The sequence below is a fragment of the Mobula birostris genome, chromosome 1 (genome assembly GCF_030028105.1).
Source record: "Mobula birostris isolate sMobBir1 chromosome 1, sMobBir1.hap1, whole genome shotgun sequence".
In the NCBI taxonomy this organism is placed as follows: domain Eukaryota; kingdom Metazoa; phylum Chordata; class Chondrichthyes; order Myliobatiformes; family Myliobatidae; genus Mobula; species Mobula birostris.
The window spans coordinates 72,520,355-72,538,494 of NC_092370.1; the positions used below are offsets into that span (position 1 = coordinate 72,520,355).

Genomic DNA, 18,140 nt, shown 5'->3' on the forward strand with positions numbered 1-18,140 from the left:
GCACGCTCAGCGAGAGCACTGCGGCAGGGTTCAGATCAGAGGCGCGGTCGGCTATTAGCCAATAGGAACTTCCACGACGCCTCATGTCATTCCTGCCCGGCCCCCGTAGCAACCAATCAGAGCGCGGCAGAGGGGCTGGTGTCAATGTCAAACGGTCGCGAGGAGCTCTGGGTGGAAGTCAGGTACTTCAGTTCGCGGGACGTCCGCTGGGACCGAGGACGAAGGACGAGGGTCAGCGCCAGCGCCGCCCAGGTTGGTGCCGGTTGTCCGTGACGTCCAGCAGGCTGCGTTTGGTTGTCGGTCAGGCTGGGTTCTAGTACACGGTGAGGTGGCGCCTCATCCACCTTTCGGTCAGCCGTCTGTCTGTACCGAGGGCTGGATGGGCGGGCACCCATAACCTATCTTGCCTGTGAGCCGGGGAAGTTACTGCGCGGTGCCGGTGCCGGTGTGCGGCAAGAACTTGCTTCCAGCCGGAAGCGTTTGAAACAAGTTGACCGGAAGCGGCGCTCTTGGCGCTCCGAAGGTTCGGTGTGAATCTACAAATGCTGCTGACGACTCTTCGTCAAAATATCCCCGCGATTGAAATAGTGTGAGATGCAGACTAGCAGTGCGGGAGGAACAGTTAATTGCTCGGGTTGAACAAAGAAATGACCCAACCAATTCCCCTCCTCTGTCTGGCAGAACTGGTCCTCGCCCTCAACAATTTTTTCCTTCAGATCCTCCCACTTTGTGTGGACTCGAAGGGTAACCATGGGCACCTGCATGGGCCCCAACTATGCCTACCTTTTCTTTGGCTACGTAGATCAATTCATGTTCTAAGCCTTCCCTGGTGATGCTCCCCAGCTCTTCCTTCGCTACATTGACAATTACATTGGTGCTGCTTCATGTACTCATGCTAAGATCGTCAATTTCATCAACTTTGTCTCCAGCTTCCACCTGCCCTTATATTCACTTGGTCCATTCTGACACTTCCTTCGCCTTTCTCTCTGGAGACCAAACTGTCAACCAGCATCTTTTATAAACCTACCAATTCCCGTGGCTATCTTGACTGTACCTCTTCCCACCCTGTCTCCTGTAAAAATGCAATATCTACTTCTCAGTTCCTTTGTCTCAGCTGCATCTTCTCAGGATGAGGTTTTCCCTTCCTCCACATTTGATGCTGCCCTCACCTGTATTTCATACATTTTCTGGATATCTTCCAGTTGCCTTAACAGGGATAGAGTTCCTCTTGTCCTCATCCACCACCCCATGAGCCTCTGCATCCATGCAGCAGTCTCCACAACTTCTGCCACTTTTCAATGGGATCTTATCTCCAAATGCATCTTTGCCTCCACCCCCACTCTGCTTTCCGCTGGTTTGGCTCCCTCCGTGATTTCCTTGTCCAGTCATTCCTCACCACTAATCTCCCTCCTGGCATTGTCCATTTACCTCCAAGCAGTCCTTCCAGGTGAGGCAACACTTCTCTGCGAATCTGTTGGTGCCATCTGTTGTATCCGGTGTTCCTGATGCAGCCTCCTCTAGATCGGTGAGACCCGACATAAATTGGGACCCTGCTTTGTTGAGCACCTCTGCACCATCTTCCAAAAACAGAATTTCCTGGTGGAGAACCATTTTCATTCTTATCCCCATTCACTTTCTGCCATGTCAGTACATGGCCTCCTCCTGTGCCAGCTATCATCTAGCTGGTTCTCCTTCCCCACCCCACCTTTTTGTTTTGGTGTCTTCTCCCTTCCTTTCCAGTCCTGAAGAAGAGTCTCAGCCTGAAACATCATTTCGATAGAGGCTACCTGCCCTGCCATTCAATGTGATCATAATTGATTGACCCCAGGTCTTCTGATCTGTACTTGTGTGTCAGTTCTCCATAGCTCTTAATAACCTGATCTTTCAAAAATGTATTTTCCTCTTTGAATATCCCGAGTGATTTTGTCTCCACAACCTACCCATGACAGAGAATTCCAGTGATCCATAATTTCAGTTTTAAATGCCATTCCTCTCACCTGATAACTTTGCCCCCTATTTGAGATTATTCCCCCAGTCTCGACAGGTTACCTAGTTATACAATTGATGTTCTTATATGTTCTAGTAAGATCATCCTTGTTCTTATAAATGCTAAAGAATATAGGTTGGATTTCTTTAGTCATTGATGAAAGGACAACCCTCTGTCCTAGGAATTAGTCTGGTCATTCTTTTTTGGAATATGACCAACACTAATATACCTTTTTCTAAATTGGTATACTGGAACTGTGCACAACACTACACTGAAAATCGTTGGAACTTCATTAGATATGCTGATTTTAATATCTACTAAACATGATATTCATAGTAGGAGAATGTTCAAAGTTCAAAATAAATGTTTTGTCAAAGGACGTACAGTTCCCCCCTTGGAAGTTCTCATGTTTTATTGCTTTACAACATTGAATCACAGTGGATTTAATTTGGTTTGTTTTTGACACTGATCAACAGAAAAACCCTTTCATGTCAAAGTAAAAACATCTCTACAAAGTGATCTAAATTAATTACAGATAGAAAATACAAAATAATTGATGCATCAGTATTCACCCCTTTAATATAACACACAGATAATCTCTGGTGCAGCTAATTGGTTTTAGAAGTCACATAATTGGTTAAATGGAGATCACCTGTGTGCAGTCAATGTGTTTCAATTGATTGTAGTAAATTACACATGTATCTAGAAGGTCCATCTACTGGTGAGTCAGTATCCTGGCAAAAACTACACCATGAAGATAGAAGAACACTCCAAGCAACTCTATGAAAGGATTATTGAAAAGCACGTCAGAAGATGGATACAAGCACATTTCCTAGTCGCTGAATATCCCTTGAAGTGCAGTCAATCATCAAGAATATGGCACAGCTGTAAATCTGCCTAGAGCAGGGTGTTCTCAAAATCTGAGTGACCATGCAAGAAGGGGACTAGTGAGGGAGGCCACCAAGAGACCTATGACAAGTCAGGAGGAGTTACAACCTTCAGTGGCTAAGATGGGAGAGACTGCACCTGCAACAACTGTTGCCTGGGTGCTTCACCAGTTGCAGCTTTATGAGAGAGTAGCAAAGAGAAAGCCACTGTTGGGGAAAAAATCTCACATGAAATCTTGGCTAGAGTTTGCAAGAAAGTATGTGGAAAACTCTGAAGTCAGCTGGAAGAACATTCTGTGGTCTGATGAAACCAAAATTGCGCATAAGCCAAATACTGCATATCATCAAAACCACACGACCCCTACTGTGAAGCATGGTGGCGGCTGTATCATGCTGTGGGGATGCTTCACTGTAGCAGGCAGTGGAAGGCTTGTGAAGGTAGAGAGTAAAATGAATGCAGCAAAATCTTGGAGGAATACCTGATGCAGTCTGTAAGAGAACTGTGTCTTGGGAGAAGATTTGTTTTCCAGCAAGACAATGACCCCAAACAAAGCCAAAGCTACACAGGAATGGCTTAAAAACACTAAAGTTAATGTCCTGGAGTGGCCAAGTCAGAGTCCAGACCTCAATCTAATTGAGAATTTGTGACTGTACAGTACTTGAAAAGAACTATTCACTCATGATCCCCATACAATCTGACTGAGCTCGAGCAGTTTTGTAAAGAATGGGGAAAAATTACAGTATCCAGATGTGCAAAGCTGATAGAGACCTAGCCGCACAGACTCAAGGCTGTAATTGCTGCCAAAGGTGCATCTACTAAGAACTGACTTGAAGAGTTGAATACTTGTGCAATCAATTATTTTGTGATTTATATTTGAAATTAATTTAGATCACTTAGTGGAGATCGAATTTAGATCACTTAGTGCAGTGGTCCCCAACCTCCGGGCCGCGGACCGATACATTGCTGCGAAGAATGCAGCAGTGCCGCGGTAGTCGGAACGCACCCAGAACATCTTTATGAAAAAAGCTGAAATAAACAAGCTAATTAATTAGGTGCTGCCTGGTACGTAAATGTTGGCCCAGATCAGAGATGATTGCGGATTGGGGACCATTGACCTAGTGGATATCTGTTAGTGGAGAGCCTCTTTCTGTTGATCAGTCTCCCAAAAAAAGCCAAATTTGATCCGCACTAATTCAATGTTGTCAAACAATAAAAAATGAAACTTCCTGGGGGGTGGGGGGAGGATACTTTTTATAGGCACTGTATCTGTCACCATAAACTGCCCTGAGACTCATTTTCTTGCGGAAATACCAAAAAAACACAATGGAATCGATGAAGTTTAAACATCAAAAGTGGAATAGTGCTGTGCTTTTTTTTTTACTGAGCAATAAAATCAATTTGTTTTCCTTGAATATGAATTTCTTATTGAGGATACTCTTTTAAAACCAAATTGTCCTTCTTAAATGCAAAATGTTTTTCATAAATAAGTGAGACAGCAATATGTACACCAAAGAACTGCTAATTCACAAAGCAGTAAAAAGTAATGCTGTAGGGAATGTCAGTGGCACACCATGTCTCTGCTGCTTGGTAGGATCACTATGTGGATGCAAAGGAGACAGATTGTTCCATATAAAACATATAGCTGATCTATTTTCTTAAACCAATAGTCATGTACAAATAATTGATGAGGAGCGATAAATCTATGGTCATCTTTCAGATCTTCACAATCTCCCTGCAGGTTTTAGTGAGGAGCAGCTTCTGGACTGTTTTGTGCTGGATTCTGATCCAAACAGGACTCCATTTCTTTGTTAGACTTGATTGAATGTGGTACTTCACTTGCTGAAGTCTGCACTGGATCCATCAGATCTGGCATCGTATTGTGGGGGGAGAGAGAGAGAGAGAGAGAGAGAAACAGTTAATGTTGGGACTCGTGACTGGATTGACCACTTCTGACCAGTTAAGCTTAAATAAGTTCTAGATTTCCACACGTACACTCAAACAAGAGTCTGAGACTTACTTTGTAACAAATTTCCCTCACCTGCCTTGCTGCTTTCCACATCTGAGAATTTCCCAGACAAGACCTAGCATAGAATCTGAGACTTTGAAGATTTCAGTGCATGTGTGGATCTTTGAATTAGGATGTAAAGCAGAAGTTGTTTTAATTATTTTACTTTACTTCCTAATTATATCTGGATGTACAATGGATTCCGGTTAATTGATCCATTGATTAATCGAGGTAGCCGCTTATTTGGGACGACTCTAAAAGAACAAAAACTAATAAGAAAATAGCCAAGTTTCCCTTTGTTTATTTGGAATATTGTGCCACTTAATCTGGTCTTGCAACTATTGCCAAACAGTTTCTAACTGGCGTCAATGGCGTAAACTTGTACGGACATTAGGTACTACACTGTGCTTAGAGTGAACAGTTTTTAAATAGTGTCGATTGTATTCAAACAGCAGTGAATTTTGTCACTGATAGTTGGTGAGAAATAAGCAGTAAGACTATTTAGAATTGTTTTGCTTACTACAGTTTCAAGCATTCAGGCTTGGCGATGTCAGAAATGGCCGGGAGTGAAAATGAAACGATTTCACTACTTCAAGTTAGGATCTACAAAGAATTTGAAGGTATCGACAATCATCTTGAATGTTACACTGAAGATTTGAAGTGAAGATTTGAAGGATGCAGTTGTTGAAAGCATTATGTGAAGGCAGACCATTATCTGCACTAGGTGTCTGCGCTAATTTTATTCATTTACAATCAACCAAAATAACATGGCAGTGTGTTGGTTGTCTGTTGTATCCACAAGGACAGTAAAACAGTTAAAGTGGAAAAGCTGTTGCACTTACTTCCACTCTCTTGACCTCGGAGGTCTGAGTCCGGTGATATGAATAGTCCTCACAAACTGAGGTCTTCCTTAGTTGCAATGGTCAACCATGTCTTCTTCTGTGCCTTAACATGCCCTGTGCTCTCCATGAGGCGCTGCAAAACCACCTTCTTGGCCATGGATCTCACTGTTGATCTCATCTGCCCAGCCCACCAGAGCTGACTTCACATGCTGGGACAGGCATGCCCCTACTTCACTGGGATATGAAGCCCACCAACTATCGTCACCTGGTTTCGCCTGCCTGTCAAAGCAGTTTACCAGAGTGTGGCCACTGTTGCACGCAAACAGATACTTGAAGCTACGGTGAGAGCTGAGTGTCCGGTGGGAGCCAAAGATGAGTGAGCTACCCCAGAATGGACACAACTAGCCCCTTTACCAGAGGTGCAACACCTCTCTGGACACCCATACATGGCAGCGTACACCTGAATTCCTCTGTCGATAACTATTAGGAACTAATACGCAGTTTTATAGTACTGTAATAGAATTGGTAGTATTCAAGTTTGTTCTGTATTTCATTTAAATACATAAATTGATACTAAGTTAAATGGTAGTTTGTCTTTGTAATTCCTTATTTTCTATTTCTGTGAAATTTGCGCTAATTGGGGCAGCTACTTAATTGGCCCAGATTATACTGGTCCCTATATGACCCAATTAACCAAAATCCAATGTATTTATGTATTTTGGTTAACATTTTAGCTTTAAAAGGTTTTTTTTTCTATTTCCCTCAAATTTAACTGTTGGTTTCTGCGCTCGCTACCTCAGTGAAGCAGCCAGTATAATCAAAGACCCCACTCACCCTGGCAATTCTGTCAGGACTGATGAAAGGTGTCAGCCTGAAACGTTGACTGTTTACTCTTTTCCATAGATGCTGCCTGGCCTGCTGAGTTCCTCCAGCATTTTGTGTGTATTACTTTGATTCCCAGCATCCGCCGGTTTTCTTGTGTGTATGAACAGTATGTAAGACAAGCTTTTTCCTCGTATCTCAGTACATGTGACGATAATAAACCAGTGACAACACCAATAATGTCTCTGGAAGTCAGATATAGTGAAATTGTTGCAGTTATAAGGAGTCACATTGCAACGCTGCCTTTGTCCTATGATTACAACTGTTAGTAATACGTAATATTGTATGAGATTGCCGCCCATACAGCTTCCTCAATTGCATTTCATAGGATATTCATCTCTTTCTCGGAATCAATCTTATAAATCTGAATTGCATTATCTCCAAGGCTTAGAGTATCCTTAAAGTATAGGGACCAAAATCGCACGTACAGTCCGTCTTTCATTCTTCTAAATTCTGCATGAATAGAACTATTCCCCTGGAATTATTCTGGTAAACTTTTGTTGTAATTGTCAAAGACAAGTTTTTATTTTCTTAAGTAAAGGAAATCAGGCTTGATGATATTTTAAGAAATAAGTTTACAAAATTTACCAGGGTACAATGGAAAACTGTTTTATATACAATCCAAATAGATAATTTCATAGCCATAAGACATTGGAGCTGAATTAGGCCATTCGGCCCACTGAGTCTCTCCATCATGCCTGATTTATTATCCTGCCTGCTTCCCATACCCTTTGATGTTCTGACTAATCAAGAACCTATCATCTTCCGCTTTAAATATACCCAATGATTTGGCCTTCACAGTTGTCTGTGGCAATGAGTTCCACACATTCAGCACCATCTGGCTAAAGAAATTCTTCCTCATCTCTGTTCTAAGTGGCCGTAGACTCACCCAGAATAGGAAACATCCTCTCCACATCCGCTCTATCTAGGCCTTTCAATATTCAATAGGTTTAAGTGAGATTTCCCCCCCCCCCCATTCTTCTGAACTCCAGTGAGAACAGGCCCAGAGCCACCAAACACTCATCGTACGTTAATCTTTTCATCCCCAAAACCTGTTCCAATGCCAGCACAACTTTTTTTCAGATAAGGGGATCAAAGTTGCTCACAATATTCCAAATGCAGACTGACCAACAGCATATAAAGCTTCAGCATCACATCCTTATTCTTAGATTCTCGTCCTCTCGAACTGAATGCTCATATTGCATTTGCCTTCCTTACCACCTACTCAACCTGCAAGTTAATCTTTAGGGAATCCTGCACAAGAACTCCTATGTCCCTTTCCACCTCTGATCTTTCAATTTTCTCAACATTTAGAAAACAGTCTATGACTTTATTCCTTCTACCAAAGTGCATGACCATGTACTTCCCTACACTATATTTATCTGTAAATTCTTAGCCCAGCCACCCAATCTTTCCGCAGACTCCCTGCTTCTTCAACACTACCTGCTCCTCCATCTGTCTTTGTATCATCTGCAAACCTGGCCACAAAGCCATTAATTCCTTCATCCACATTGTTGACATATAGCGTAAAAAGAATCGCCGACCCCTGAGGAACACCACTAGTCACCAGCAGACTACCAGAAAAGGCTCCCTTTATTCCCACTCTGTTTCTTGATAGTTAGCCATGCTAGGATCTTTGCTGAAGTACCATGGGCTCTTGTTAAGCAGCTTCATGTGCGGCAGTTTGTCAGTAGCCTTGTGAACATCCAAGTAAACAACATCCACCAACTCTCCTTTGTCTATCATGCCTGTTACTTTCTCAAAGATTTCCAAGTGATTTGTCAGGTAAGATTTCCCCTTAAGCAAATCATGCTTCCTTCGGCCTATCTTATCATGAGCCGCCAAGTACCCTAAAACCTCATCCTTAATAATGGATTACAACATCTTCCCAGACACTGAAGTCAGGCAAACTGGACTATATTTTCCTTTCTTCTGCCTCATGCTGTTCTTAAAAAGTGGAGTGACATTTGCAATTTTCCAGTCCTCCGGAACCATGCCAGGAACTAGTGGTTCTAAATAGGTCATTACTAACGCCTCCACTATCTCTTCAGCTACGTCTTTCAGAACCCCGGGGTGTTGACCATCTGGTCCAAGTGAGATATCTATGTACAGATCTTTCAGTTTCCCAAGCACTATTGGTGTAAACTTGACATTAACCCTAAACACAAAAGATTCTGCAGATGCTGGAAATCTTGAACAACACACACAAAATGTTAGAGGAACTCAGCGAGTCAGGCAGCATCTATGGAGGGGAATAAACAATCAACATTTTGGGGCAAGACCCTTCAATAGGGCTGGAAATGAAGCGGGCAGAAGGTAGGGAGAGGGGAAGAAGTATAAACTGGAGGCCTGGAGAGGGGTAGGTGTGTGGGTGGACAAGGAGGATTGAAGGAAGAAGACAGAAGGGGATGGGTAGAAGAAGTAAAGGACTGAAGAAGAAATCTAATAGGAGAGGATGGGGAGTGTGCTGAAATCAACTCTTTAATGCTTTCACAGGATCTTCTATATTTCAATGATATCACTCTTTGCTTTCCTACACTTCAAAGAAAATAGAACTGTCTTTTGTATTGATGGTATATATTGATTTCCAATTGTTTTGCAATACTTGGGACTTTCCAACAAATGTAAAAATACTTTCTAGGGTAATGGTTTTAAAAACTATATAATATTTTTATTCTTGCACAAGAGTTTGTGTGGGATACAATAAAGGAATAATTTTTGTGTTTTTTAAATAGGAAATGCTGGAAGGTCTATCTTCTTGTGTTCCAACATAACCTGATGAAATGTTGGTGACAATGCAAGTAGTGTATTCAGCACTTCGAAATGGAGAAAGACGTATGGTCTGTGCCACAGTTCGCCACCGCTGTAGCTTTGAAAACTGCCTGTCTACTAAAGCTGATCAACACACAACAGGCAGATACTTCATAAAGACTTTACCAACTCCCTTACTTGGATCACACAGGCCAGTAGTGTTATTTGGTCATCTCCATCTGAGGAATTACAGGACCACAGTTGTTCAGCCTTACAGCCTTACCCCTCCTCAGGTTAACAGCATCTTGAAGGCAAATGAATTCAGTTTTAAAGTACCGGAATTTGATGGGAAGAATGTTAGTTCTGTTCTAGGGTTTGACACTAACCAGTTACCATCCAATTCTCCAGTTGAAGATCGAAGATGTGCTGCTACATGTTTGCAGACTCGGGGAATGCTGTTGGGCGTTGTTGATGGTCATGCAGGCTGTGCTTGTGCACAGGGAGTCAGCGAGCGACTCTTCTACTATATTGCTGTTTCTTTGTTAAGTCATGAGACCTTGTTGGAAATAGAGAATGCAGTGGATAATGGCCGCGTTGTACTGCCACTTTTACAATGGCACAAACATCCTAATGATTACTTCAGTAAAGAGGCTTCAAAAATGTACTTTGAAAGCTTAAGAACCTATTGGCAAGAGTTAATTGATCTCCATACAGAGGAGACAGCTGACACCATGGAAGCACTGATAAATTCGTTCAAAAGGCTGGATAATGATATTTCATTAGAAGCTCAAGTGCGTAGTGATAACTCGCATCTCAATTATTGGCAGTTACAAGTGGCATTTTCTGGCGCCACTGCTTGTGTTGCACATATAGATGGTGTAGATTTGCATATTGCTAATACTGGTGACAGCAGAGCAGTGCTTGGTGTTCAAGAAGAAGATGGAACCTGGTCTGCAGTCACACTATCCAATGACCATAATGCACAGAATAAAAGTGAGGTTGAAAGAGTTAAATCTGAACACCCAAAATCTGAAGCAAAAACTGTTGTTAAACAGGAACGTTTACTTGGTTTGCTAATGCCATTTAGAGCTTTTGGTGACGTTAAGTTCAAATGGAGCATTGAGCTGCAAAAGCGAGTACTTGAGTCTGGTCCAGAGCTATTACATGAAAACGAATGTACAAAATTTATTCCGCCCAATTATTACACTCCCCCATATCTAACAGCTCAGCCTGAAGTCACTTACCATAAATTAAGGCCTCAGGATAAGTTCCTTGTGTTAGCCACAGATGGGCTGTGGGAAATATTACATAGACAGGAAGTTGTAAGAATAGTTGGGGAACATCTAACTGGTGTCCATCTTCAGCAGCCTATTACTGTTGGGGGTTACAAAGTGACAGTTGGTCAGATGCATGAATTGTTAATGGAGAGAAGAGCTCGTATTTCATCTACATTTGAGGATCAGAATTCTGCAACTCATCTTATACGGTATGCAGTAGGTCACAATGAGTTTGGGGCAATCGATCATGCACGATTATCGAAAATGCTTAGTCTTCCTGAAGATCTGGCACGAATGTACAGAGATGATATAACCGTGACAGTAGTGCAGTTTAATTCTCATGTTATAAATACACATTACAAGCATAATTCAGAAAATTAAAATTCATGCTAGGAAGTGTTCAAATGCGAAAGGTGGTTGAAGAATTATAGAATGATTGTACTTTTAGTTTAAGATTAGGTCGTTATGACTACTTAGTCTCCAGAACCCAGATCTGAATATTGACAGCTCAAATTTAATAATTTAAAACAAAAGTAATGGAAGTAAAGTCTAGGTAGGTATACACTGATTTGTAATTTATTAAACACTTAGCCATGTATGAAGTGGAAATTAGTCTGAAGGCAACCAAGTACAATGCAATTCAAATTGAAGTCATGTCTGTAGCGTGAAAGAGATACTGTAACATTATACTGACTGTAAATATATTGCTACCCACACTGCATAAAAATTGGTATGGAGAGTAGAAATGGAGGAGTTAAAGTTTGTGCTTGTTTTGTATTTCAGATGCTTTGCTTTGTTGATTTGAATTTAAGTATAAATACAGGATGGCTCAAAACAGTCACTTTGAAGTTTTAAACTTTTAGAAATAATTGTTGATGCCATCTTAAGTTGTTTCTTTAAGAATTCAGTCAAATAGCTTTCGGTAGGTCTATCAAAGACAACCATTTTTCTTGTAAGAAAATTTATAATATCCACTGAAATGCTTGTTGGAAGGTTTGTGTGATTTTAACTTTATAAATACATATTAGAAAAAAAATTGTCCTTTCAAACTCGTATCCAAAGGTTTATCCTGAGCTTACAGTTAAGAGGAGGGTTTCTAAATATTGCTTTATGTACTGTAATTTTTGTTTCCTTGGCATGCACAGGATATTTTAGTTATTAAATATTTAGCTGTTGGAATATTTATTATAAAGCTACTGAAATGTATTTAAAAAGTTTTTTTTTTGTTTTGAGGAAATAATTATGAAAACAAATTGCAGCAAAGCTGCAACCCTGTTTGTTTTCAGTAGATGTATTTGGTACACATGTTTGCATCTTGTTGCATGAGTTGCTCTGGATTAAATCTAATTATCTATTTCTTACAGAAAAGACCTTAAGGACTGCATGATTGGACCTTTCTTTGCCATAGCTATTGTTACAAATAACAAGTGGAAAAAAATTATTTATGTAGTAACCCCACTAAAATGTAATGGTCTCTCTGTGGACTGACCTTCCCAACCTGGCTTCACATTGTCTAGCGTTGAATTTGAATGCACGTGATACATGACCACTTCGCGCATCTGTGGCTTATTGAGAAAATAAAATTTTTCAATGATTGGCAAGTTTAGGATAAGGGAGCGTGTTTTAACACTTAGAACCAGTGTAGGAGAATTCGAAATAAATTTTTCACAAAAAGCAACAGAAGTGTTTTGGAACACTTCTACAAATAATAATTGGTGCTCACTTGTTGATTTGTAAATATGAATTTGATAGCTTTGTAAAGCAGTGCTAATGGTGAAATTGGTTATGTTTTGTTGTTATTATTTTGAGAAATTATTAAACATTAATTAATAAAACTGTAGTATTGCAGTGCTAACTTCAGGCAAATCAATCAAAATTCACTCACAGATTACATAGATAATGATGACAATTCATCCCAGTGAACTAACATACCTACACACAGTTAACCTGGCATCTTTCCATTAGTGTTCTCTCATCAAAACAATTGGTTCTTAAGCAAATCACAAAGTTTGCTTTTGCTATTGCATGCCAATTTCACACTGGTTTTTCACACTGTTGACCTGTCTCTCTGATTTCCCTCCAACAAACTCACTTTCAAGGCAAAATAAATCATTAATTCCACTCCCTCCCTCATGTCATCTTCTGTCTATTATAATATAGTTCAGTATTCTGTTTGCTATTATGTTTAGCCTTTTGCTACAGAGAAACCTCAGTGCTGGGCAGAGCTGTGTAATCAAGAAAAGAGAAGACAGCAGCTTCCATCACTTCCAGTGGAAGGTAACGAAAAAGACCATCGGATCTGAGCTGTCGCCAGCAATGGCCTGTAGTCACAATGCCAGACGACACACAGCACTCAGATCCATTCCTCATTGCTGGCCTCCACTTCCCCAATGTCAGTCTTTTCAGACTACTGTGCCTTTACACTGAGCATTTCGTTGCCTCAGAAGTGCCAACAGAGGGCAAGGATTCACGCCAGGTTTCTAGCACAGCAGCTATAATGATTCCTTTTAACATCTGTTCTGATAGGTGTTCCACAAGTGCACCCCTCCTAAAGAATTAAAACACAGATTTCTTTGTTTCTTTATGAATTTGCCAGCAGTTAATTTGAGAAAAGTGAACCATTCTCTTCTAACTATGATCATCATGAATTGCAGGTATTAGCGTATTGTCTTAAAAAAACTAATTTCAAATTGAACTGCAACAAAATAATTCCTGTAAAAGCTCAACCAATATTGATTATGCAGCAATGTATCATTCACAGAAGACAATATTCATTGACTAGCTCGTGACTGAAGTCATGAGCTGCTATAGTACTGTGGAGATACGGGACTGCTGCTGCTGGAATCTGGAGCGACGCACAAACCATTGGAGGAACTCAACAGATCATATAGCATCTATATTGGGAAATGGACAGTCAATATTTTGGGTTGAGACCCTTCATCTGGACAGCAAATGTGACTTGTTTTTACCCAGATTCCACTCCATCATTTTAGTCTGCCATCAATAATGATTTATCTTGTAAGAATATTGAATGAATGAAAACATGCAATTAAGACCGAGCAATTGATTTATTATCCCTCTCATTTCAGTTCTCCTGCCTTCTCCCCTTAACCTTTGAAGCCGTGATTAATCAAAAAGCTATCAACTTCCACGTTAAATATACCTAATAAACTGGCCTGCACAGCTGCCTGTGGCATTGTATTCCACAGATTCACCACCTTCTGCCTAAATAAAATTTTCCTCATTTCTGTTCTAAATGGATGTCCTTCAGTTCTGAGGTCATGCTGTCTAATCCTTGACTTCCCACTATAGGAAACATTGTCTCCACCTTTCAATGTTGGATAGATTTTCGTGATATCCCCATTCATTCTTCTAAGCCCCAGTGAGTGCAGGCGGAGAACTATCAATTGCTCCTCATATGTTAACCCTTTCATTCCTGGGATAATTGTCGTGACACTCCTCTGGACTCTCTCCAATGCCTGTGCATCTTTTTTTGATAAGGGGCCGGAAACTGCTCACTAAGTGCCGTCTGACCAATACCTTATAAACCTCCAGCATTTCATTATTGCTCTTGTATTCTAGTCCTGTTGAAACGAATGCTAACACTGCATTTGCCTTCCTTACCACCGACTCAACCTGCAAGGTAATCTTTAGGGAATCCTCCATGAAGACAACCAAGTCCCTTTGCACCTCTGATTTTGAATTTTTTCCGCATTTAGAAAATAAATTACCGGTAATGATTGGCTCCTAGATGGCAGCAGACATCTAATGTGAAGTTTCAGTATTAACTAGTTAGAGAGGGAAAAATGTAAAATCTACAGCTTCCTGAAACAAAGTACTTCCTGATATTTAAACTAATCCTATTCCAAAACAGTGCATATCTATGCCTTGGTATTGCCACACAACTTTTCTACTCAAATAGCCTTTTCCTATCTACATAAATTAAATCCCCTTGACATTTATACATTTAATGGGTATAATTTCATTTCCAGCCTTACAATGGTGACTGAACTCTTTTAGCATGTTAGTGTACCTGGTGTTTTTTTTTTCTCTGAAGCTATACAAGGCCTTATAAATTGCCAAAAAGGAGCACTGCTTTGAAGTTAGGAGTATATACCCCATTTTGAGAGGGAAGGATGGTATATGATGTTCAAAAATGTGCACATAAAATGTTATCTCCTTGCAGCAAAGGTACAAAGTGAGTGCTTCACTCTGAGCTGGATATTAGAAAGGAATATTCGTCACATGGTAGTGGGGTGGAGATATGTCTCCTTCCCTCTATCCTGCAGGTCATCCTTGCAGCCTTGGGTGAGGTGCTTAGCATCTCCACCCCCCCACCCCCCCGATCAGGGTCGTGTGAATTCATGGGAGCAGGTGGTGCAATCACAAGTACTGGTTACGTGAATGCTGATGCCAGGCAGATAATCTCCAAAGAGTATTGATACAGGCTGGCAACACCCTTCTTGTAAAGACACTGCATAGAAGAACGCAATGGCAAACCACTGATGTAGAAACATTCATTAAGAGCAATTATGGTCATGGATAAAGAAAAGAATAAGCAAAGGTGTTGAAAAATGACAGATGGAAGACCATGATCACCCATGTCATATGACACAGCACATAATGATGACTCATCACATTAAAGATATTAGTTATTATGAAGTAGGTGGCAAAAGTGTAAGCAATGAGTTAATATGGTGAGCATTTAGGTTCAAAAAATCGCAATTACCTTTTCTCTATCCTCTCTGCTGTTTCTCATTCTTCCATTTAGTGATGCTCACAGTGTTTTACTCCCACACTCTCTCAGGATGCTCTCGATTCCAGCATAAACTGCCCCACTTAGTCCTTTTCCCTTTCTGATTGAGGGAGACCACAGGGTATAAAATGAAAACAAAACACATTGGAATTACCACAAAACTGCTCGTTTTCAAGCTATTTGGCCAGTGCTATGGTGATCCTTGCAATTTGATTATGGATTCAGAGCCATCTGCTGACTTGCTGCTGAATCTGCAGCAAAACTTCTCAGTCTACAATTGTTCAAAATTGTAAGACAATTTTGGTGGTAAAGAAGCACCTGCAATTTTGTCATGCCAGTCTACAAGTAATAAATGGGAATAACAAAACTGGGAAGATTAGGAATCCCAGATATGAAGTGGAGGATAGAGAGGAGGTGTCAAATCCAGTAAACAGTATTTTGTATGCTCAGAATCCTTTTGCTAGTTCAAATATCACCTGGGGTACACAGGGCACTCTCAGTATTTTACAAATTGGATGCAGCTACAATGGTGTTAGGATATGGAATAATTATCCCACTATTTTTAGTCACCTATTCACTAAGGCAGTAAAAATTAAGATTTTGTTATTGAAAATATGACAGGCTGAATGTTATAACTGGAATTCCAGATAAGGGCATTGGTATTACAAATATAACTAAAAGTGAAGATAATTTATGTGGAAGCCACCAAAGAAATGTTGCGGCAGCATACATGTTCAGATTTTTTTTTGATGTATAAAGTTATTTAATCTTGAGATAGATCATTTTCAGGTGAAATCACACCCATTGGGAGCATGGTTCAGGCAGGTCTATGTGTTAATCACTGTGATGTATCTGGTATTAGTCACACATTTAATGACATTACAAGATGTGTTGTATGTCTCACATTTAATGACATTACAAGATGTGTTGTATGTCCCTCACCAACATAAACTGGAGATTTTGCAACTTGGGAATTTTGTTGACCACTCACATAAAAGAAGAAGATCTGATTGAGATCACCACATGATATCAAGGGGCTCATTTTTGTCCCAGACCAGCATTTTCCAGACTCAATTTTTACATCTCAGGGCTTTTGAACCCTCTTCTGCAGTGTCTTTGTAATTCATTTGCAGTTTTTTGTCAATGTTGTGTTGGTTCTGGAGAATCTTCATTTTCTTAACTCTTTAGCAGTTCAGCACCAGTCACAAATGGATACAGTATGATGAGGACTTGAGGGTACAGAACACTATTTTAAATTTTGTCCCAATGTTGTAATCTTTGGAAATATGTGAAATTAAAGACACAATTAGAGATGAGGCATGTGACTTTGAAACACAAGATTGATACATTTGCAACTATCTTTAGCTATAGGCACTGATTGAATTGCTTTCTTCCTGAGATCCCCACTAATTTTTGACTAATTCAATCCACTGCATTATTGGAGCTTTGGAACCAGATAAAATCCTGACTGCCTAATTTAGTCCTGTTGCTAACAGCTTCAGAGATCGAAGTTTGATCCTGACCTTGAATGTGGTGTTTGCTCATTCTCCCTGTGAAAGTGTAGGTTTATGCTGAGTGCACCACTTTCTTCTTACAAGCCAAAGGCATACTGGTAGATGTTAGGCTAATGCGAATTACCCCTCATGTAAATAAATACAAAAAGAACTAAAAGAAGAGCTGATGGATGAAAAGGGAATTAAGGGTTATGGGGAAAAGGCAGGTAGATGGAGATGAGGCCATGGCCAGATCAGCCATGATCTTACTGAATGGCGGAGCAGGCTCGACGGGCCAGATGACCTACTCCTGCTCCTATTTCTTATGTTCTTAAAGGGAGAGAATAAAGTGAGTAACGAAAGAAGTTTAATAAGGTTCTGAGGAAGAACATTTTTCACCCAGAGAGTGGTTGGAATCTTGAATACACTGCCTGAGTGTGTGGTGGAAGCAAGGCAGTACAACATGTAAAAAATATCTAGATGAGAAGGCTATGGACCAAATGCTGGTAAATAGGATTAGTGTAGATAGGCACTTCATGGTTGTCATAAACAAGATGTTTCTGAAGGATCTGTTTCTGTGCTATGACTCCAAAGTATTTAGTCACATTTGATTTGACCTGCTGTTTTTCCACTTTGCAAGGTAGGCAGCAGTTTTGCAACTACTAGATCAGTTTGGCTGGAGATATGGTTAGTTCTTCAGTCCTGTAGTTGGAATGTTGTATCCTATGGAAAATTAGGAACTTAATCTATTGATTTAAAACAATGACCAAGGAAATGAATGAAAATAAAAGTCCACAGATTCCCTGGAACAGATGGCCTACATCCTAGGGTTTAAAAAAAAACAAGGCTTCGGAGATCATCTTTGACCTTCCAGAATTCTGTTAGTTTTAGAATGTGCTATTCCAGAAGAGGGATAGAGAAAATAAGGAAGGACTTGCTAATTATCCTGGTATTGGTAAAGGGAAAATGTTATAAAGGAAGTTTAAAAGGTATTCAAACACTCATAATGTGATTGGGCAGAGATCATGCACTATTATGAAAACACAATTTGATGAATCCTTTTTTGTTATTCGTATTGGCCGGTAAATCTAGCATTCAGACAAGTGCCGCACAAGACTTAAATACATAAATCTAGGCTTAGTTAAATACTGATATGGATTGAGGATTGCTTAACTGGCAGAAATCAAAGACAATAAATTAATAATTTCAAATTGGTAGTCTGTAACCTCAGAAGCTTTAAGGAAAAGTGTGTGGCCACA

At 40.3% G+C, this 18,140-nt stretch overlaps 1 protein-coding gene across 1 annotated transcript; it reads left to right on the forward strand.

The window, feature by feature from the left end:
• Positions 1 to 144: 144 nt before the first annotated feature.
• Positions 145 to 12,436, forward strand: LOC140197049 (pyruvate dehydrogenase [acetyl-transferring]-phosphatase 1, mitochondrial-like). Its single transcript, XM_072256978.1, has 2 exons — positions 145 to 252; positions 9,340 to 12,436. Exon 2 carries the CDS (start codon positions 9,388 to 9,390, stop codon positions 11,011 to 11,013), a length of 1,626 nt encoding a protein of 541 aa, XP_072113079.1. The 5' UTR covers positions 145 to 252; positions 9,340 to 9,387; the 3' UTR covers positions 11,014 to 12,436.
• The last annotated feature ends 5,704 nt before the right edge of the window (positions 12,437 to 18,140 follow it).

Coding starts and splice junctions, on each gene's coding strand:
- LOC140197049 (XM_072256978.1), top strand. CDS start 9,388: ATGTTGGTGACAATGCAAGTAGTGTATTCAGCACTTCGAAATGGAGAA.